This window comes from Rhinatrema bivittatum, chromosome 1 (assembly GCF_901001135.1).
Source record: "Rhinatrema bivittatum chromosome 1, aRhiBiv1.1, whole genome shotgun sequence".
In the NCBI taxonomy this organism is placed as follows: domain Eukaryota; kingdom Metazoa; phylum Chordata; class Amphibia; order Gymnophiona; family Rhinatrematidae; genus Rhinatrema; species Rhinatrema bivittatum.
Window position 1 is genome coordinate 350,015,127 of NC_042615.1, and position 23,487 is coordinate 350,038,613.

Genomic DNA, 23,487 nt, shown 5'->3' on the forward strand with positions numbered 1-23,487 from the left:
GGAACACATTATTATATCTCGCAGTTTATTGGCGATCTTGGGGCCCAACAAGTGATGCGCCCTGTATTTTAATTTGAGGTAGTTGGCCTTCATCAGGGCTATTGCTGGTATAAAATAAAGTGTTGCAAAGCTTAACCACTACATAGGAGCAGTTAGCATATTCTGAAGACTCCGGTATACCTCGAAACCGTAGATTACTTCTGCGTGAGCGATTTTCATGGTCTTCCAGCTTTTCAGAAAGCAACTCTGTCTCGGCTTTTGCAGCTTCCTGCTCCCTGCGAATGCACTGCAATTCCTCCATGGGCACATCTACTCTTAATGTCCGACTCTACAATCCTTCAGCCCATATCTCATCTTTTAATTCTGTAATAAGTGCTGTTGTCTCCTGCTTATGCGCTTTGATATCATGCCATAGGTCACGAAACCAACTGCGAAATTCCTCATGTGTAGGTAAGTCAGATCCAGATGTCGCAGATATTGCATCGGGGCTTACTGCCGCCCCTGATCCTTCTCTGGGTGCCATAGTTTCTGATGCGACCTCACAGTCCCCAGCAGATTTCGGTTACAAAAACTTGTAGATATCCATGGATTTTCTCTTCACAGACATCATTAGCTGTTTAAAAGTAAAGCTTTGAAGAAAAAAAAAAAGTTACGATAGCTCAGGGATGTCCAAGATATTGCACAGATTAAGCTGCTTAACAGAGGAGCTCAGTCTCAAGCTACCATTCACCCCGATGACGTCATTTCCTCTACATTTTGAAATTCTGAGTAAAAAGACATCCTTCTCCTATGGAGCATGGTATCAATGATTGAAAGGATGAAAGTGGAGAGGTTATATGCTACCTTTATGCAATGGCCACTTGCTAAGGACCATCACAATGATTGGAATAAGTTTTATGTAGTTTTACTACTTTTTTATTTATTTATTTATTTTATTTAAACAAAAGTGGGATGCTTTTATATCAAGATCATTGCAATCATTGGTCAGAATGTTGTATTTTTTCCAGATTTATTAAAGGTTTAAATCAGTTGAAGCCAAGTTTGTAAATTATTCAAAAACCAGATGCAGAACAGAAAAAAAACAAACAAGTTTAACCACTATTTATTTAATATGGGGCACTTCAAAAGAAAGTAGAATTTGCTTAAAGGGGCACCATGTTTTCTATATCTCCAGAGTGACATGAGAGATTAAAAAAAAAAAAAAAGTTTAAATCCTTTTAGGTTTGTAACCAGAATTTCACATTTCAAGCAAGAAGTCAAATTCGCTTCATTATGTTCTTCCACACAGCTCCATTGTCATTCCCTGAACCCAAAGGGTTTTTATTAGACACATTCTGTTGTTATGGGACTTGAGCCTGTTCAAAGCTGATTGCATTAGAGTAAAAATAACTTCATGCTATAAAGGCATTTAAAGTTGTGCAGCATATAGCTATTTGCAAGCTTTCAAACACAACAATACCTTAATAAAAACCTTGTAACATGCACACGAGCTTCAACTTGTTCTATCAGAAAAGCTAAACTATTCCAATACATTCAATGGGCAGGTAAAAAAATAAAATAAAATTGCTCCCTGTCTTGTAAAAAAATCAAGGTCATTTCCATCTGTTCCTAGTTTTATGAATTGCTTTTTCACATAATGATCACAGCAGTGTACAGCATTTAGAACATACATTAACAGTTAAGCTCTTCTCTACATTATTCCCATAGCAACCTCATCCTTGATCATGTCTGGTCTTTGTTACCTCTGAATAGCACAAAATATTCAAATATTTTTGCTCCAAATCTACCAATAGTAACATTTTTAATTTCTTTAATTTTAAAAACCACACATGTCCAGGCACCAGCATGTTAAACTAATCCACACTGCACGTGCCAGCATCCTGCCTCTTACCGATAATGCCTGCCAATTCTAATTTTCTATCAGATGCTGGCCACAGCTTCTTCTGTCTGCGAAGAGTGATCTTAGCGCTCGCTACTTCTTCAGCAGCTGTTGCTAGCCTCAGCAGCTGCCCTGTTATATTACAGGGAACGAATGAGGTATCGTGCACTCACGGCAAATAGCTCAGAAAACTTAACTGTCAAATGGCCTGATAAAGCACAGTGAATATGCTGAGCAAAGAACAGGCACTAAAAACAAAACAAAAAACCACAACCCTACAGAAGTCTGGAAAAGCAGCAGAGAATGTCAGAAGCACAGTTTCATAGGGGTTAGGGGTGGGGGGTGTCAGCATAAGTGCAAGTGTCTGCATGTGTTCCCCCTTCCCCAGCGCAAAGGAATTTTAATGCAAAACTTTACCTTGCAGACACAAGCACACATGGCAAGTAGAAATTCCAAGAGTATTCAAAGCCAGCACACAGAGTGAAGATTTAAGAACCAATTCCAACATTTCAAGCCACTAGGACAAAAAGGTAGCAGTGTTGGCTTTCTGCATATCTTTTTATTTTCATTCATTCAATTTCCCAATATATTGATCAAGATAATCTTGAAAAAGAAAAAAATATATATCACAAGCTGATTTTTATTTATTTTTTATTTAGCATTTTTCTATACAGACTTTCCAATAACAGAATTATTGATCAATTCGGTTTACATTCTAAACAATAACAATGACAAGTAATTGTCTTACAATGAACAGGTCGAATTAACTTGGATTAAGATATATGGGGTTAATAACATAATAGTTAATAACAAGCTGATACCACATAAGTAGTAAAAAAAAAAAAAAAAGTATATATATAATTTTTTTTTTAATCTCTCATGTCACTCTGGAGGTACAGAAAACATGGTGCCCCTTTAAGCAAATTCTACTTTCTTTTGAAGTGCCCCATATTCCATAAATAGTGGTTAAACTTATTTTTTCTGTTCTGCATCTGGTTCTTGAATAATTTACAAACTTGGCTTCAACTGATTTAAACGTTTATTTAATAAATCTGGAAAAATATACAACATTCTGACCAATGGTTGCAATGATCTTGATATACAAGCATCCCAGTTTTGTTTAAATAAAAACAAAAAAGTGGTAAAACTACATAAAACTTATTCCAAGCACTGTGATAGTCCTTAGCAAGAGGAATTGGGTGCAGTAACAGGGGTTTTGTGAGTATAAAATCTTATTAGCCAAGAAAAAAAAAAAAAGCTGACTAGGTTAAAGAAAAAAAAAGTATATTATTCCTATATTAAACACATTTGTAAGCAAATTTAAGAACTGAGGCCCCAGTTGTAAGTCTCAAAAGGAATTTTTCCTTTTGAGTTGATCTTGCCCCATCTAGAAATGCCATGACCACACATTATAGAAAGAATCAATGCAGCACCTGGAATAAATTCAGAAGAGCCAGTCTATCAGTCTAAAACCTGGGAAACCAGCAATGTAGAAGGTTTTGCAGATAGAGCCAGAAGTTTCTTCTAGTAAAGCTGTAACATCTAAAGATTTCTGATATTGGAGAAAGAAGCTGAGAGTAGAAGTTCTCAGGAACTTTCTTAGGAGGCAAGTCATATTCTAGCAATAGGTGGAAAATGTATTTTCTGGAATTTTGAGTACCCCCATAATGTATCTTTTAAACATGTCCCTAGGAGAAACCACAGGGAAAGTTCACAAAATCTAAATTCTCTCACCTTAAGGACTTCTCCGAGTTTTCTATTTTGTTGGAAAGTTGTACATTTTCTTTAATCAAACTCTTGAAAGGGCTTTGAGATAAGCTTGTTTTAACTTCCAATAATTGAGAGACCAACTCTTCCTTAGAATTTAAGGATTCCAAAAATGTACTAATATGGGGCAAAATCCCAACTTGAACAGAAATAATTTTCCCAAGACCTTCAATGGCTTCCCAGATGGATTAGAGAGTGAAAACTGAGTCTTGTCATACTGAAAGACTCCTGAAGAAAGATGTTACTAGCCAATTGAGGTACAACCTCCTCCTGCCGGGCCACAGAGTCTCTTTGGAAGCTAGAATCAGCTGACGCATTGGGACTCACGTGTATTCTACTGCTCTCTGCGTTTCTGGCACCCAAGACAGTACACAGTCATCATCCAATGGCTACTCACTTGGTCACCTGGGGTGAAACCTAACCACCATAGGGTCAGCTGGAGGCACTCATTGCTGGGCTTAGAGATGTCAGCAAGCCAGGGGAGGATGGAAACAAACCTTCCCTTCCAGAACTCCCCAATGGCTCTTATCACCAGCGCTACACCCCAAAACAGGAGCATTAGGTCAAAGCAAGTGGGGCTGCAGGGAAAGCCCTCAGACTTACCTCAACATGGGTTGCAAAAAGAAGGGCAAGACAAGGTTAACAGCACACTCTGCCTCTAAGCTGCATCTTGAATCCTTGTACATCTCCTTTATCATTAAGGAGGCCAATATTTAAAAACTACTTAGCTGGATTAGTAGGATTTATCCAGCTAAGTGGTGGCTGCTGTGTTGCATCGGAGGTAGACTCTTGGGCAGAGGTGGGGTTGACGCAACCCGTAGATAAGAACCTACGAGTCCCCACCGTCGGCAGGTGGAGTGGGCTGAAGGCTGAGGCTGCTGGAGCTTCACCTATACCAGCCCTCATTCCCTGTGGGTTGAGCCTTTGGGTGCCAGGGCCGGCAGGACTTAGGTGGGCCTTGAGGTTGTTTAGTGAGAGAGGCTGGTTCAGTTCAGAAACAGTAGACGATAGGTGGCATAGTCCCACTCTGGATTGATATGGTACTGGAACTCGGGTGCCAATGGAACGGAGATCAGCTGAGGGCCTCGAGCAAAGGTAGGCTGAAGCCTAATAAGTCCACATCCAGGGAGGAGGCTAGGAGAGGCGTCAATGACAGGCTTGAATCAGGGCCAGCGGCAAAGCGGAGGTCGTGGCAAGCAATACTGAGATCTGATCATAGAGAAGTCAATAGCGTAGGTCAGGCGTAGCAGAGGTCCAGGTCTGGAGATAGGCAGTAGCGTAGTCAGGCCAAAAAAAGTAGATATCCATAGAGTCAGTCCAAAACAGACAGGGCAGGAATGAAGAAAACAGGGTCAGGAACGAAGAGTAGAGATGATTTTCTACCAGCAACGAGTTCTCAGGTAGCAGGGAGACCTGTTGCAAAGGCAATGCTATGGAGCGAGGCCTGAGCTTAAATACACTGGCGAGCTTGACATCATCCGAGGCCGCAGCCAGGTTCCTGCCGCGGGCCCTTCATAAGGATCAGCGAGGGGCGTGGTGCAGGTAGTGGCGTCTCTCTGCGGACCACGTGGAGAGGCCTGACAAGCAATGGCATCTTGACCTGAAACGCTGGGGACCATGGCGAAGCCAGAGGCAGCTTGAGGATAGAGCCGGTGGCCCACCGCCGCCAGCGAGGAGGAACCAGGAGCTGGAGTCTGTGTAATAAGGTGAAGGGGCCACGCCACGGGTCTGCTGTGGACGGCACATGTAACATGCTGTTTAGCTGGCTAAGTCACTTAGGCCTGGATTTATCAAAATGCACTAAATATCACCTGCGATAGAAAAAGAGGCATGTTTTATGGTAATAGGCACTAATACCTATGCGAAGAGCTAAGTTACCGCAAATTGTGATAATTTTCACACTTTGAAATAAGTGCCAGAATGTGGTATTTCCTACATACCACCACTGGGGAGGGGAAGAGAAAGAGAGAGAATATGAATAGTCATAATGTCCACACACTAGATAGGTATTTATATCCCTATGGGAAGCCCACCTAGTAACTAGAGGTGAAGTTTAGGTATTAGTGTAGGGGTTAGGGGCCATTTTGACATTCAAAGTGAGACATACGAACAGAACAGTGCTCTCTAGTGAAGATTTGATGACCTTCGGAGTGAGGACACTCACCCAAAGATGAGATTTGTGCAATGTTCTCTCAACCTAGCTTGATACCAAAACCGGCATCAGCAAAAAGCATAGCAATGGGTGATACAGCCATAACGCAAGCTATCGCACAGCTTAAGGCTACTGAAAACGTAGCTAAAATCGGCGTTAAAGCCGTGTAATAGGGCTTCACAAAATGGTAAACCTAGCCCACTCTCGCCCCCAACTCCTCCTCTTTTTCGGAGTTGCATTGCACCATATGATATGGTGCTATAGCATGCGTTAAAGGCTTTTTCGCATATGTTAAGGGCTTATCACGTGCGAGAAGGCCTTAACGCATGCGAAAACGCCTTATAGCATTTTGATAAATGAGGGAGTTAGCCAGCTAAGTAGATAATTGGATAGTCACAGAAACATGGAAATGACTGCAGAAGATGACCAAATGGTCCAGTCTGTCCAGCAAGTTACTCCCCATACTTCGTTTCCCAGACTGATAAAGTCAGGGCCTTTGTTTGTTGCTGTCTGAATCCAAATCCCCTTTACTTCTTGCTGTTGAAGCAGAGAAAAGGTTGGAGTTTCAAAATTACCAGGCTTATTGGTTAAGGATAGTACAGCCACATCAGCAAGTTACCCCATGCATGCTTTTCTTCATTCCCATTCTCTAGCCTTTATGGATCCACAATGTTTATCCCATGTCCCTTTGAATTCTCACTGTTTTGGCTTCAACAACTCCTCCGGAAGACAAGCCAGGCATTCACTCCCCTCTCTGAAGAAATATTTTCTGATATTTGTTCCTAATCATCCTTCCTGGAGTTTCATTTTGTGATCCCTAGTTCTGATTTCTTTCCAACGGAAGAGGTTTGTCGATTGTGCATCATTAAAACCTTTCAGGTATCTGAAGGTCTGTATCATAGCTTCCCTGCACCTCCTCTCCTCCAGGGTATACATATTTAGATCCATCGACCTCTCCTCATAAGTCATTTGATGGAAAAACCCCCACCATTTTGGTCACTCTTCTCTGGACTACCTCCATCCTGTCCTAGTTTGTCTAAAAACTAGACAGAGTACATTGTACAACTCTCATCAAATCTTCACTGATGTGACTGTATTGGTTATAAAAATCAGACTGTGCATGTAAAACTTCCCCCCAAAACCTAGGCCACCACCAAAACCTCACTCAAGTTACTAGTTGCCCCTCCTACACTGGTATAAATAGTTTACTTATGAGAGTCTTAAAGAGTTTCTCTCTCTCAAAAAGCCTGTCTGACATTTAATGCGTGTTATGGTATCTCAAAAATTACCCTAACCATGCCCCCCCCCCCCCCCGCCTTTTTTTTTTTTTAAGTCATAGGCGCCTCGCAAGCAAAATTTATAGCAAAATGATAAATCTAAGTCTTAAGTTTTCTCCTTAGCTGTAAAAGGATATACACTGCTCAGAAAAGAGCCCTATTGTGTTAAAGTACAGAATTAGGACTTAAGAGTTTCTGGTCTACAACCTCAAGTTCTCCCTCACTGATGATAGTAGGGGGCCATTCTCATTTTGTGTCTACGGGAAAATAGTACATCTGGTGCCACTTGCGATCCAGGGCAAATCACTTTCTCATATTGCACACCAGTCACCATCGCCATATGCTTTATCCCTGTAGAGAGCAACATACAATTAGAGAGTCAGCAATGTACTAACACGCCATCCATTCCAGAGCCGCCTGACATGTTAAAGCATAAGTCAATCCTGTTGGGCCAAAAGACACTACATAAATCCAAAACTTGGCAGGCTACTGTTGACTAGAAATCTGTAACTTCAGAGCTTCCAAAAAGAAAGAGGATGAACGAGAGACCTAAACACAGAGAATAAGCAGTACATAATGTGTTCATACGACTTCATGCATCTCTTAGGATACCTATTTCTTTTTTCCTCCTCTGGAAGGGCATTCCAGCATTCACCACCCTCTCCGAAGAAATATTCCCCCAACATTGGTTTTGAGTTGTTCCCACCTAGTTTTACTGTCCAGTCAATCAAGAAAACGCAGAACCAGATCCCTCCACATGGCAGTGCACGTGCAGTAGCTGAAAACCAGCTCTAAAGAGCATCTTATATATTCCTTTATAGTTATTAAAAAAACAAAATCACTCTTGTACCCACCAAAATACAGAAGTCAACCAAAGGAAATTTCATAAAAACAAATCAGCATGCAAAAATCCCCATATACAGATATCTTCCTAAAGCATACAGATGGTCATACTTGTTACTGACCTAAGGGTAGACTGAGCTTGGAATGTGTTCACTTGGATGAAAATCAGCAACAAGGTTGGCAGTCACTCAGCCTTGCAGGGACCATTTGCTCTATAGACATGGTTTGAAAAGACAAAAAAAAAAAAAATTCCTCCAGGTCTTTGCTTGCCAAGAATGAAAAGCACTCACCATGAATTCCCATCACTGCCCTGCCAATAATTTGTTTTCAGAGGCGTGATATGAAAGGAGTACATGGCGAGTGCATTTCTTCCCTGGCAAATGTGTACCCCCAGCCAGTCCTCTCTCACCATCTCCTCCAGTCCTCAATCCCTCAGGGGAAAAAAAAAAAAAAAAGGTAAATCTTAAGGTCTGTTTCAACTGACAACTAAATCAGCCAAAATGTTTTGGGTAATACAGGTGCTTTAACATTCCAAAACCTTGAATGCAACGGTTCAGTGTCTCTGAGAAAAGTCACCCAACACACTACATCCTTTAGTAACAAGTTAAGTGTGCCTCAGAGAGACTACTTTCAACACCACCAACCAATTTATGTGGGAATTAGATTCTTCCTTCGCTGGACACTGTTCTGATATTCTTTAACTAGGACAAAGGGGGGGATGAGATTGCCTTGCGACTGCAGCTCTTCTGGTCAGAAAGAGAAAAAAAAAAAAAAAAGATTTCCCCTACTTTCAGTGAACAGATTCCCATGCAGTAAGGTTGGCATGGGAGGAAGGAAGGAAGAGTAATTTATTATTATTATTTTTTGTTTAAACTGGTGGACCTTCAAGGAACAAGGATACAATTTCTTAGTGAGGTTTAAAAACTACCTGCAGATGGTAAGGTCTGACGCTGCATCCCTTTCCGACTCAGACCCAGCCCCATTTAAGTCTACCAATGAAGACAGGATCAAGCGCCAAGCCTTCCACGCTGCACAAGGCGGATTATCAGGAGATCATTGGTCAGCAGCATGTCTCTCAAGCTACAAAAATAATAATAAAAAAAAAAGAAAGAGCAGGAGCAAGAGAGGAAGGGCTAGGGCAACAGCCAATTCACTCACATAGATTCACTGTGTGAGTTCAGAGAATATATAGTGTCTATACTAGGCACAATTTGCCATTATAAGTTCAAGCTTCTAAAATGGTTCCAAGTATCTCATTTTGTTCAGCAATTCATTACAATGTTTATGGAGGAAAGCATGCCATACAAAAGGCAGGCACATGAAAAACACCAATCTGACATCTTCAAGGCACTGGACATTCTCAGCAACAAAGTTAAGACGTTTTTACAAAAAGTTTGTCAGAGCTGGTTTGCATTTTAAAAGGCATTTTTTTCCCCCGAGGGAAGTTGCTGATGGAAACTTGTTTTGCTAACCAGGCATTTCAAATTTTGGAGATCTGCGTTCAAATTCATCTTTGGTGGTCTTTACCTAATAGCACCATTAGGTACACCATAAGCCACACTCCAAATCTGATAAAGCTGGATGTCTTCTTAGCATTCGGTCAAATAGACACTGACAGTATAGGAAGGTCAAGATGATCGTGAACAAGCCTATATTTTGCTTGGCTAACTTGAGGCTATTAGGCCTTTATTTGTAGAAGTAATTACAGAAACAAAAGCATGCTATCCATCTCCTGCTGTTCCTAGTTTGTCTGCCTGTTGAAATAAAAGCACATTTAGTATGCACCCACCACAGTATATGAGGTAAGTAACCACCACATAAAATCTTTATTTGTTCAACTGTTAAAATAAACATCCAACAATGCTAAATGCATTTTTTTTTTTTTGCAACTTTAAGCACCATTTTAGAACCAGAATCCCTGGCCAATCAGATGTGATGGATATCAGCATAAACATCACAAAGGCACCCTGACAGTCAAACTGAAAGCAGCTGTAAGAATGAACTTAGTATGTGACTTCCATAACTTACAAATAGTACAGAAAAGTTAGAATTTTCTGGACAGACCTATAAATCAGCAATAATTATATACTACAAAAATACTGCTTCCTGGTCTGAGTATTTCTACAGCTATAATCATCACTTCTGCTTCCTTGGGGCTTGACATATTACCTAAAATACAATTCAGCACAAATATAATTCCCATAAAATTTAAACCACTCTTCAAGAATGATATATAAACACCTTGTTAGGAAGATAATCCATATTTCATCACAAAGTACACTATCCATGGCTCTGAAAGTGTTACTGACCCGTATGACTACAGATTTCCACAAATTTTTCACCATTTATGAATTACAGAAATCTCTCCCACCTGACTGGTAGGACTAAAGCCTTCATAGGGCAACCATTATGGAGTCTCCCTAACTAGTAATTGACAAGATGGAAGTCAAACCACCATAACCAGTTTTCAACATTAGGAACCAGCCTGTAAGTCATTCATTACCAGTGGCTTATATCAGCTTTTTGGATTCAGTTTCTGGAGGCATAATGCCATTTGGTTTCTTTGGTCCAGATTTCAGTAACAGACTAGTAATTAGGTCTAGTAACATTTTAGTCTATTTACTGTGCTGCATGTTATTGGATTGGTCTAGCAGGAGGAAAAGGATGGTAAACTTTCTTATCTGATAAAATTTCCGTATCCCCCTTTTCCTCAGCTGTCGCAGAGGGCACACCCTTTTCATGACTTTACTTTGTCATAGGCCCTTGCCAGTAGCCTCCTGCCAAAGAAGTTGCACAAGTACTCCCCTCTTAAATCCTCAAGACTGTGTCCTCTCAGAGGAAGAGAGAGGACTGGATGCCTCAAACCTCTCTGCTTATAGGCCCTGTATTCCCAGGTAGGACCTGACTGGACTAGCAGGACTCAAGGAAAGAAAATGTATCAGGTAAAAATGTTTCCTTCCTTTTCCTCCTGCTAGACCAATCCATTATACTTGAAGATACAGAAAAGTACCCCCCCCCCCCCCCTCCCAGGCCAGGTAGGAAGAAGGCAGGGCTGCCTTAAGGGCCCCTGACCCAAAAGGCAGTTTCTTCCTTCCTCTGCATGTTCAGCCTGCAGTGCTTGGAAAATAAGTGGCAGCCCTGCAGATTTCACCTGGGGAGACAGACTATGCTTCAGCCCAGAATGCAGTCTGCATCCTTGTAGAGTGTGCACAGAAATGCCCCTGGCACTTGCCTACCACTGAAAAGATGGATTAAAGAATCAATTGCTTCAGCCTATCTTGCTAATGTGGCCTTGAAAGCATCTCAGAGGTGATACTGATTTCTTGGCCAATCCGGAACTATCAGCATCATCTCAGAGATGCAATTCTCTCTCTTTATCCTTATCACCACTTTACCTATTAAGGAGCCAAGGCGGGAATACATACAAAAGCATGTCCTTGGGCCAAGGATAGATTAAAGCATCTGCCTTGATGTTGGTTTGGGTCAACAAAATCCATTGCTAGTGCTCCCCCACCCAATCGTCTGGAATGCCTCTTGACTCAAGTTCTCATTCTTCCTGGATCCAACTTGTTCCTGCTAAAGTCTGCTTGCACATTTTCCCCTTCTTGCAATGTGAGATGCCAACTGGAATAGGTTTTTCACTGCTCAACTGAGTATCCCACACACTTCCTCCATGGGTCGGGGGCTGTGCATGTTCCCCTGCTTGTTCACATATGCCAACTTATTGCCTCTGAGGCAGCCCTTCTTCCCCCTAGAGAGAAGGGAGCATCATCAGCTCCTGGCCCAACCCCCTCATGCAACTCTTCCCCTGCACAAAGAAGATTCCCGCTGGGCCCTTCCAGGGAGGCCAGGTCTGGGCTGCTGTTACAGGACAGGCAGAAAGAGCACACTTCACACTCTGAGGCCATTGATATTCCTGTAGGACTAAGAGTATTTTTCAGACCCTGTTTTCTTTCATCCACCCCCCCTCCCCCACACACACTGCCACACCACCATGATCCTGCAGGCTTGCCTTTCTCATGACAAAGGAGTGTGGTATAATCCATGATGTCCTCCCTCTATGTTCCCCTTGCTACTCAAACACCTCCAGAGAACATAGGCCTGCAGCAGGCAGCAATACCACAACAGCTGCTTGCAGCAGAGTCTGCTGGTTTCCTCTAGCTTTTTTTTTTTTTTTTTAAGGAAGAAAGGCTTTTTCCTCCCCCAAAACCTCCAGTGCAGACAAAGCCAAGAACCCTGAGGGGAAGGAACCAGAATAGAGAGGCAGAAAGAGAGAGAGAAGCCTCAAGTCCCTATATCTGGGTTTTTATTTTATTTATTTTTTTTTTTTAAGTAAGGCCAGGTCCCTGAGGATCCTCCACTGTATAAGGAATGGGGGTGGGGGGGGGGTACTCTTAGAGGAATTTTCACCTAGGTGCTTGTAACCAGGGGGGGCTACCTAAGAGGCAGCTGCACTAGCGAAAGCAACTAGAGAGGTTGTTGCCCCAGGAGCTTAGTAGGCTCTACCAGGCCAGGCCGCACCCCAACTCTTGGAGATTCTGATGAATCAAGTCTACTTTTGTCTGCAGGAGACAGACTACTGGCAAGAGCCTATGACTACATCCCCTTTTATGACCAAGTGTGATGTTATAAAAAGGGTGTGCCCTCTTTCTCCAGCAGCTGAGGCACAGGGAAATCCTAAATGTAATGGCAGGAGGAAAAGCAAGTATGCTATTATGTATCTCCATCTTGAACAAAGTATAAGGCAGATTATAAATCTTTACATTTCATAATTAGGGCTATTCCACTCGTATACTTCTCTCTCTGCTACGATACTGCTCGCTATTTTATTATTTAAAGTCTCTTCTATACCGATGACCGTTCGCACATCGCATCGGTTTTACTCAACGCATAATTAGTCTCTGGAATTCGTATTTCTTAAAACAGTTTGGAAATTTGTGTTTAAAAGCAGCATGCATTTCAACCATTACAAAAAAAAAAAAAAAAAAGGCACACTTCACATGCCAGAAATAATTATACAAGTTGCTGAAACAAAACATGAAGAGCCTCCATATACCAGCAAAACAGGAAGTAATATTTCTAGGATCAGTTCACACAGCTGCAGCAATGTTGTTAACACAGAATGGACCTTCTGGTCTGGCCCAGAGTGGCACATCAGGTCCAGCATCCTGTCTAAGACAGTGGCCAACCCATAACTTTAGGGTCCCAAAAAGCAGTTTCACTTTCTTGTTGCTCACTCCCAGGCACAGGTGATTGTTTTTAAAGGCTTTTCCTCCAGGAACTTGTCCAAACCCCCTTAAAAAAAAAAAAAAAAAGGGCCAGCTATGGTAGTCACCTTGCCCACATCCTCTGGCAACAAATTCCACAGCTTGATTGTGCATTGAACAGTCTCAAATTTGTTTCTCCAAAATACTTAAAATAAATTGGGAAAGTATTACTTCAGGGGTAGACAACCTTTTTGAACTGGTGTGTCAAGATTTTAAAATCGGGAGTGGGTAACGCTGGTCCTCGAGTGCCACAAACCTGTCAGTACATGTAAATAAGTTTACTCTTTTGAAAAAGTACAAGCACCAGGGGACAGACAATGAAGTTACTGGGTAATACATTTAAAACTAGTAAGAGAAGATTTTTTACTCAACGCATAATTAGTCTCTGGAATTCGTTGCCAGAGGATGTGGTGAAAGCTATTAGTATAGCTTTCACCACATCCTCTGGACAAATTCCTGGAGGAAGAGTCCATTAGCCCTTATTAAGGGAGAGTTGCAAAAATCCTCTGCTTATTCTTGGGATAAGCAGCTTGGAATCTACCTACCCCTTGGGATCCTGCCAGGTACTTGTCATACTGGGTCCATCCAAGGGTCCGTCAAGCCCAGAAACCTGTTTCCAATAGTGGCCAAGTCACAAGCCTTATGTTCTTCTTCCTTTCATGCAACTGTTATTAATTGGACACTGATTTTCAGTTAATATTCAAGAGTTACATAAAAATGATTGAAGCTATGTTTTTCTTTGCGTAAAGGTGCAACAAAAAGGTATACGAAGAAAATACCACTAAATTATGAACATTCAAAAAGTGGTATACGAGACATTTAATATTCATATGTCTACAGTCTACCAAATTAAACTAGTTTAAAAACAGAGTGAAATGCTAGTGAGGAACCAGAGTGTTCAAAGCTGCACTTCTTCCACCCTCCTTGCCAGCACACCCCCTTTTAGGAAAAAGGAACAGGCCAGGCTGCCATCCCTACACAGAAACTACATGCTAGCAGAACACCTCACCTCAGTCATACATGCAGAACCGCACCACATACAAAATAAAGTGACCATATAAAAGTATAAACAGAAATATGCAGACAAGAACTTAACTGCAAACCGCAAGAAGTCAAATTCTGTATGCAGTGCAACAGAAAAAAAAACCAAAAAAACCCAAACATTACCATGCCTCAAAACAAAATTAACATAAAGACATAACAGTAAATAAAACTAGCAGTAAAACCATATTAATAAGAATATTTCAAAATGGCTGACAATAGTATTCAATAATTAAAAACCTGCAATTTTTTTAATTTTCCAAATCAGCAATACAATTTCAAAGCATCAAACACCCAATAAATTACAACTGTTAAGGATTAAAAAACAAAATTGCTCTCCATATCTAAGAACATTTTATTTCCAGTCACCCTGAGGCAGTCATATTAGTTGGGGGGGGGGGGGGACACACGGACTGTGTGCACCCACACACACAGGCTCATCCATACACTCGGGATGCCTGGGCCTCTTCAGCCACCAGCAAGATGGGGTCCGCTGGCAGCAGGTGGGGCTTTGTGGCACCCTGCCAAATCATGGGGTGGTGGCAGCAAGAGTCACGTTTAAACATATTTCCTGCTGCAGCAGGGCTGGTCTTGTGATAATAGTAATGATATTTATTTTGATTTAACAGATTTTAAAAATGGTGTGCAATACTAATAAAACAGTAAAACTGCAAGACTGGCTCCATGGCAATAGGAAATGATGTTTGTTTAAAACGCAACTCCTGCTGTCTGCATGGGAGGGAGGGGAGCATCACAACCCCATAGGAAGCTGCCTGCTTGATGCATCAATAGCAGAGCCAGCAGCCAGAGAGTTTCCACTCAGTTCTATTCAGTGCTGCGCAGTCGCTGCCATGCCACAGTATGCTGACCCCTGTACGACTTGTTAGTTTCATGGTGCATCCACTAGTTCTAGTGTTGTCTGAAAGAGTAAATAGCTTCGCTATTTAATCCCATCATGATTTTATAAACCTCTTTCATATCCTTTCCAAGTTGAAGAGTTGGAACCTGTTCTGCCTTTTTTTCCATAACAGAGCAGGATTGTTGACCTTCTGTTTCTTAATACACAGCTGACTAGAAATGACAATCTCTTTACCACTCTACATGTGTTCTCATATGCCAAATTTTTTCTGACCAGAAGCCAGAACTTACCGCACACAAAGGCTAATATAATAAAAAGTGTGCTTGGCACAGCATAACAGTTTGAAAAAAAATGTAACAAGAGGTGCACAATACCACCACACAGGCAAGAGTACACATTCCAAATTCTGAACCACAGCAGTCATCAATATAACCACAATAATTCCAATCACTCTGAAGTAGAACATCTAGACCACTGGTTCTCAACCTTTTTTCTGTTGGGACACACCTGACAGATGGTTCTCACATACGTGACACACTGTACATGTGACCATCATAGGGCTAAATGTGAAAGTACAGTTTGCATCCACAGGAACACCCCTGACCCACAATTATGGATGTAAAGCAGAATTATGACATTCCCTGTACAACTCACCTTACAAAAAAAGATATTTGGTTCTAGTGTCATCTCAGTAACAGCAACACAAACTCCAACTACCAGGCTCAATAGCCCTACTTATGAAAAGACAGCAGTTTACCACCAATGCATGTCCTCTTGAGAAAATACAAACAAACCAGACTGATACAAATGTTAGTAAAATACCTCACCTCAGTCACATACACAGAACCAACCTAATATACTCCCAGGATCTGCAGTAATGCACATCAACTAATCCGCACACAGTTACACCTGTATTATGGAATGCACTCAAACAGTAACAACCCTACCTATGAAAAGGCAACACTACAAATATTAAATCAGGCCCTAAACACCAATACACCTCTTATTAGGAAAACAGAACTAGCAAGCAGCTATAGATACAAACACAGAAATAATTGTATACCGTATTTTCCGGTGTATAAGACGACTTTTTAACCCCTGAAAATCTTCTCAGAAGTCGGGGGTCATCTTATACGCCGGGTATCGTTTCTCACCAGTGTGTCGCCAAGCACCGGCAGGTGTGTCGCATGCTCCCGGTCTCTCCCGCTGCTCTTCCTTCCCTGCTGCCATTGCCGCTGGGCTATCAGCATGTTCAAGCCCTGCGGGAACGGCAGCGGTGCAAAAAAAAAAAAAAAAAGCTGTAGCATCCGCGGCTGGCCTTTTCTTCTTCCCGCCCCCTCCCCCTCTGTACCGGAACAGGAAGTGATACGCGGTGCGCGGAAAGGAGAAAGCCGTGCCGCATGAAAAAATAGCAGCGGCGACAGCAGCATCGGCCCCCGAGCAATCGAAGCAGCTGATAATAGGTAAAGGAGACAGCAGCATGAGCCTCCCATGGCCGATGGGATTCTTCTTTCTTGGCCTGCGGGGGCTGGAGGAGGAGGCTGCAGCAGCTACCATTTGTGCTCGGGGGCGGGGGAGGGGACAGGAAGTGAGTGAGAGAGAGAGAGAGAAGCAGCCAGCCAGCCTGTGTGTAAGTGAGAGAATGCATTTGATTGAGAGCATGTGTGTGATTGAGAGAAACTGGTCAGAGAGCTCATGTGTGTGTGTATGTGAGAGACAATGAAAGTGACTGCTCAGAGAGATGACTGATGTGTATGTGAGTGTGAGAGAGAGAAAAAGCAGGGAAGTGAGAAATCTGGGTATGTGAGAAAGCATGGGAGTAAGAAGCCTGATTATGTGAGAGAGAGCATGGGAGTGGGAGGGCTGTGTGTATGTGCATGAGACAGAGACTGGTTGATAAGGTGACGGTGTGTGTGAGAGAAAGACTGGTGTGTGTGAATGTGAGAGAAAGAATGTGATTCAGGGAATGAGAAGCCTGTGCACGTGGAGAGCGAGCATGGAAATGAGAGAGAGACTGGTGTGTGTGTGTGAGACAGAGAAAGTGATATTGAGAGTGAGAAGCCCGTATATGTACGGTAAGCAGAACACGGGAGTGGGAAGCCTGTGTGTGTGTATGGCATGAGAGAAACTGTTCGGGAAGGTGTCTGGTGTGTGTGTCAAAGACTGTTTGGGAAATGATTGGTGTGTGAGAGACAGAAACTGGTATAGTGTGTGTGTGTGAAAGACATGGGCCCTAAGGAAGAGGAAGAGGAATAGGAGAGCTGCTGGAGGGGGTAATTAAAGGTGGCTTTTTAAGTTTATTTTTCTTGATTGACTGCCATTTTAATTATTTAATATTATGTGATGTGTCTGCTTTTTTGAAATATTTTATTGGTGTTTGGAGAATGTTTAATAGTTTTTATGAGTTTAATTGTTGGATGTTATTCTGTTCATAGCTGTTTTGAAACATTTATTCTGCTTATTAGTATAGTTTTACAATTATTTCTGTGTGGGGATCTCTAGCTGCTTGCTAGTTCTGTTTTCCTAATAAGAGGTGTATTGGTTTTTAGGGCCTGATATACGGTATTTGTAGTGTTGCCCTTTCATAGATAGGGTTGCTCCTGTTTGAGTGTAAAATTATTTTTTTTTCTTAAAAATGTGTGTAAAAAAAAGGGGGGGGGGTCGTCTTATATGCCCAGTCGTCTTATACGCCGGAAAATACGGTAACTATACTAATAAGCAGAATAAATGTTTAACAACTATGAACAGAATAATATCCAACAATTAAAAACTCAAAATTAAATTCTCCAAACACCAATAAAATATTTCAAAACAGCAGACACATCACATAATATTCAGTAATTAAAATGGCAGTCAATCAAGAAAAAATAAACTTAAAAAGCCACCTTTACTAACCCCCTCCAGCAGCTCTCCTACTCCTCTTCCATGCAGGCCATAGCACACACCAGAAGCAGCAACAGCAGTAGTGGCTAAGCTCTATACTCATGGTCCTCTTCCTTAGGGCCCACAACCAGTCTTCTCTGTCTCAAACACACACACACATACCAGTCACACACCCATGACCAGTTTCTGTCTTTCACACACCAATCATTTCCCGACCAGTCTCTCTCTCTCATGCGCACACACACAGGCTTCCTACTTCCATGCTGTGTCACACACACCCAGGTTTTCTCATTCCTATGCTAGCTCTCGCCACATGCACAGGCTTCTCATTCCCATAATCACTTTCTCTCTCACACTCCAGTCATCTCCCTGACCAGTCACTTCCATTGTCTCTCCTATATACACACACGTCACCTCTCTGACCAGTTTCTCTCAATCACACACATGCATAGATCTCAATCAAATGTTCTCAATCACACCTTCATTCTCTCACAGACAGGCTTGTCTCTCTCTCTCTCACTTCCTGCCCCCCCCCAGCACAAATGGTAGCTGCAGCAGCCTCCTCCTCTAGCCCCCGCAGGCCAAGAAAGAAGAATCCCATCGGCCATGGGAGGCTAATTCTGCTGTCTCCTGTGCAGATTTCTGCCTGCTTCTGATTTTGCTCCGAGCCCAATGCTGCAGCCGCTACTTTTCCATGTGGCATGGCTCTTTCTTCTTCCTGCGCACCCCACTGCACATCACTTCCTGTTCTGGGCCAGGGGGGCAGATGCGGGAAGAAAAAAAAAAAAAAAAGGCCCAGCCGCCAGCCTCCACTAACACTGCTGCCGTTCCCATCCAGGCTTGAACGTGCTGATAGCCCGGGTGGCAAGGGCAGCAGTGGAAGATTTGTCTCTCGCTCGGTGAAGGAAGAGCAGCAGGAGACCAGTAGCACGCGACACACCCGCCACTGCTTGGCAACACACTGGTGTGTCGTGAGACACCGATTGAGAATCGCTGATCTAGACTCATTGACCCATGCCCCCCATTGCTCCACCAGCAAAACACCTATTTGCACACTGTATCGCTCCATATGCCTAGCCCATTACATCAAACTCTTATCCCAGTACTCCCAAAACTTACCCCAAAATTTTTTTCACATTGTTAAATTATGTTTCGGCACATATGTCAATTTCTCAATTAGCGCAATGTCACAGATCTGTTTGTGCCAAACTGCCATACATGGTGCAGTACCACCACATATGAAAGTACGAGCCCGCTGGACTCCATCTCTGCCAGCAGAGTCTTAAGTTCAGTGCCACACTCCGTTGGCATATAGACTTATGTACTCTTTTCCAAATCCGCTGCCATTCCTTGCCATCATGATACACAGGCCAGAGGCGGATCCTGAACTATAAACCTGCTCACTATAGCTTTAGAGAGCTTCAAAATTGCTTGCCTACGAACATCCTCCTGAAGAAATACTTTTTCCAAAGTCTGATAGAGGAATAGGCTCAGCATACAATTTAACCCAAGGTTGTGTGCACAAGTTGTGAGCAAAATGTACTACCAATCCAGCAAGAAAGTTTGTGCACAGAAAAAAAAAAAAAAAAAAAGGTACAAACAATGCAAACAAGTTAGTGCCCTCTCATGCAAAATCCCATGCTAATGATGGCATTAGCTACTACACCCCCAATGAGGAGAGGTGTGCTGGCTTTCTCGTGGCTTTTTTTTTTTTGTTTTTAGTACTGGAAACTTAATTCCTAGTCTGAGGTGGAGTAGGGTTTCCAGGGCTAATGTTACTCTAGCTTCTACCCATTGACTAATGGGACAGGTAGTTGACATTTTATGTACGGAAAACATGATTTGTACATAAAAATCCTGCTTTATGTGCAGGAAAAAAAATTTCTATGCACTAAAAAAAAAAAAAAGTGCTCAGTTTTTGTGCATAAAATCACGATTCTGAGAAACTCATTTTTCCTGCTGGAGTTCAAATGTGAACTCAGCTTATGCAAAAGACTGAACTCTGGTTTGCGTGTTTTAACTCCCAGTGGATTAGCATACCATTTGTTTGTGGCATCAGGAGTTAACTTTATGTGCTGGTTAAAAGAACAAAAAACTCGCCACACAAACCACTGACCTGAATTTCGGCACAGACTTCTACTGCTCTCCTTACTTCAGTCTGGAGCTCCTGTATCACAAGATGCTTTAGGGATACCAATATACACGAACCCCATTCTAGTTGCTGGAATTCTTAACTTACATGGGGCAGATGTAACAAGGCGCTAATGTTAGTGCAGGTTTTTAATCCTTAACGTACCACAGAAAAATGTGCACTAAAACCCCCATTAAAAACCAGAGTTAAAGTTTAAAAAATATGTGCTAAACCAGGAGTTAAAGCCAATGCTAAGATTAGTATGGGTGCATGCAAATCCCTTGTAAAAGAAGGCATTAGTTATTCCTCACGCAATATAGGGAGGTGTGTCCGCTAAAAAAAACCCTTTAATTCCTGGATCAGATCAGGCGTAAATCTATACTCATTTCTGGTGGCCATGTTATACTATGGCTGTGCCCAATGTGGTACCGTCTAGCTGCTTCTACCAGACTAACTATGGTCACCAGAAAGCTGAGTTTACTCCACCTTGGACCCAGGAGTTTAAGTTTCCATTTCAAGCAATCTGGGTGAGCACACCGCACTGTATATCCTGACACTGGCACACGACCGTAGATACCCATCCCAGGGAGCTTACACTTTGTTCAGCCGGCTGTAGGTACTCTCTCCAGAGAGAATTCTTACATCCAAGGCCATTTTGGCAAGGAACGACAGATGACGTCAATGTACTGGCTCCTACAGTTAGAGGTAAAAACTCTGGGGGTTGGGGAGGGGATACCTAAAAGCTAAACAGAATGCCAAAGTCGGATGCGGAGCGCTGAGGGCCATACTGTTCAGCTGAAGGTGCCCGCCCTAGGGAACTTAGGCTTTGATTTTTCTCGTTGTGCCTTGCCAAAATGGCATCGCATGTGAGGCTGGTGCTGTGCATCCCAACTTGTGGGCACATTCTCTCATTCAAGGCCATTTTAAACAAGGAATGACAAGTAAAAGAAAAAATATATATGCTGTCTGTGGAAGGCACTTACAGCTAGATGAACAAAGCATAGGCTGTTTTGGTGGACACCAATAGCCGAATAGGTCACACTCTAGCACTGTGCACTCACTGTCCAGCTGTACAGGAAGACAAAGAAAACTTGCCTGCCTCAGAGAGCTTACATTGGAAATTTAACTCCTGGGTCTGAGGTGGAGTAAACTCATTAGTGTTGGCCAATGCGGTCTTTCATCTCAGACTCAGGAAGGATTTACATTTCCAGCATAAGTTATTTGAGGCGGGCATCTGCAGCTGAACAGTATGCCAAAGTCAGGATGCACAACACCAAATCGCTTCCTATTCTGCTGAAACCGCCGTCCCCGGAGAGCTTGTGTTTTGTTTCTCAGTAGGTGCAAGCCCCGGGGAACTTATGCTGGAAATGTAATTTCTTTGGTCTGGTGTGGAGAAGACTCATTTCTGGTGGCCAAAGTCATTCCATTGCTGTGCCCAGTGTGGTAGAAAAAGCTAGACCCTACCACATGGACACAGTAAAAGAAAATTATGGCTACCAGAAATGTGAATTAACTTTAGGCAAAGGAGTTAAACACACAGGAGTAAGGAAGGGGTGCTTGAAGATGGAAGGACTGTGAGCCCTTCATGCAAGTCTGGCACCAGGCATCCCAACTGGGGCACAATCTCACATGCAAGTGAAAGCAGAGAGTAAGCCATCTGAAACAGGCAACTACAGCCATTAGAGATGCCCAGTACTACAGCAAATGCTGTTCTGCTGTAGTGCCCTCCCTTGAGAGCTTACCCTTTGATTTCACTTGGCATGCCCTGTATGTGAGATACAGGACCAGGTTGGGATGCCCAATGCCAAAAACTTGCATACAAGGTTATGTTGGTCATACGCCTTCCAACTTCAAGAACCTCCTCTTACTTCTGTTTTAAAGCACTTTTCTGCATTAGTACAGATTTTTCAGGTGGACTCACATTTGAGTGCACTTCCCCCCCTATTTAGCAAGTTTTTTTTTTGTTTAAACTCCTGCTCGATTTGCATCCCATTAGCTTACTACTTCCTGCATGAGCCCCTGTTTTTAACAAGTAAAACCCTTGCTAAAATTTAACTCTGATTTTAGCGTGTGTTTTATTACACCGGCCCCCATGGTTATCAGTACTTACTAAATGTATCTTCCTGGCCACGGCACAATTTTAAAAAGTCACTTTGGAACCCACATTTGGATGCTGTGCCACTGAACTTGAGCATTCAAATACAAAAATCAAGATTGTGTCTTTTTTGGTTTTGAATTATTTTATACAAGAGAAACTGGCATTTTTTTTTAAAGTTCTTATGTAACCACATCCATCACTTTAGAGTCAACTAAACCAAGGTGTTGCTGTACTGTACCAGCAGAAACCTCTGCCAGCCGTATCAGGTCCGAAGAGCACAAATACAATAATAGAGACAGCAGATGTAAAGAATATTCTTTCTTGGAAGGCAGGGATGGCTATGACCCATACAGGAACACATCTTATTCAATCAGATTTTTTAAAAGAAACAGAAGAGACACAGTGACAAAGCCACAAGTAAAAACTGAGCTAAAATTAATAAATTCATAACATTTTGAAGACTGCAGGTAGTAAGTAAGAAATTGACTCAAATGGTAAGGGCAGACAGCACTAATAGGTATCAGTTTATTCAGTATCAAATTCTGCCACTGGACTGCTACACCGTGCATTAGAAAAGTGAACGTTCCTGCTGATTGACCAAGCACAACGTCAGCAGGACTGAGAGAAGAAGTACACTGCATCATACCGGACGTTGAACTAAAAACATTTTCCCCTCAAGTGGTTTACTAAAAAGCAACAGATTTTCCGTAGCAAACTATTATCAGAACCAGATCCTCCCATTTTAAATCTATAAGGAAAAATATATAGTACATAGGGTCCTTAATTTAATAGGACACAATCAAGTCTGCCTTGACTTCAAGTTAGCTGCTAGAATCCCAACTGGCAGTTTGGATGACCCTTTCCTGTTACACACAGGGGCTGATGTGGTGTCATAAAAATAAAATTCACCACTGGCCGGCTGTGGCATACCACAATAATTTTATGCTCATGCTACAAACATCCCGAAGGTTTGAGACAGACAGGCACACACCCTAGAGTGGCTGAACCCTTAGACTTATTTTGGTACTTCCATATGAAAATACCAGTATTAAACCAGTTATAACAAGCAAAGATGAGGACACATGCCAGGCAATGCCCCAAGATCCAGGACACAAAAGAGGGCCATGCAGAGCCGGCCCCAGGCCAAATTATGCATAAACCTAAATTGACAACCCTTCCCCTGAGAAAGACACTAGTTTCATTTGCACCACTGCCTGGATCCTCTTCAGGGATTTCTCTTGCTCCTTCTTCTCCACCTCCTGGCACGATCCCTCCACCCCCGCTTTCTAC

General features: G+C 42.4%; 1 protein-coding gene across 7 annotated transcripts in view; it reads right to left on the bottom strand.

Moving 5' to 3' along the window:
• SEPTIN11 (septin 11) overlaps window positions 1-23,487 on the bottom strand; it is a 202,435-nt gene that overhangs the window by 174,131 nt on the left and 4,817 nt on the right. The window contains exon 1 of one of the 7 annotated variants that reach the window (XM_029599761.1): window positions 2,297-2,332. The exons of the other annotated variants lie outside the window; for them this stretch is intronic. Within the exon in view, the coding sequence (XP_029455621.1) occupies window positions 2,297-2,317 (21 nt within the window). The 5' untranslated portion in view covers window positions 2,318-2,332. Of the gene's footprint in view, window positions 1-2,296; window positions 2,333-23,487 lie in introns of those variants that run through there. 7 annotated transcript variants of the gene reach the window in all.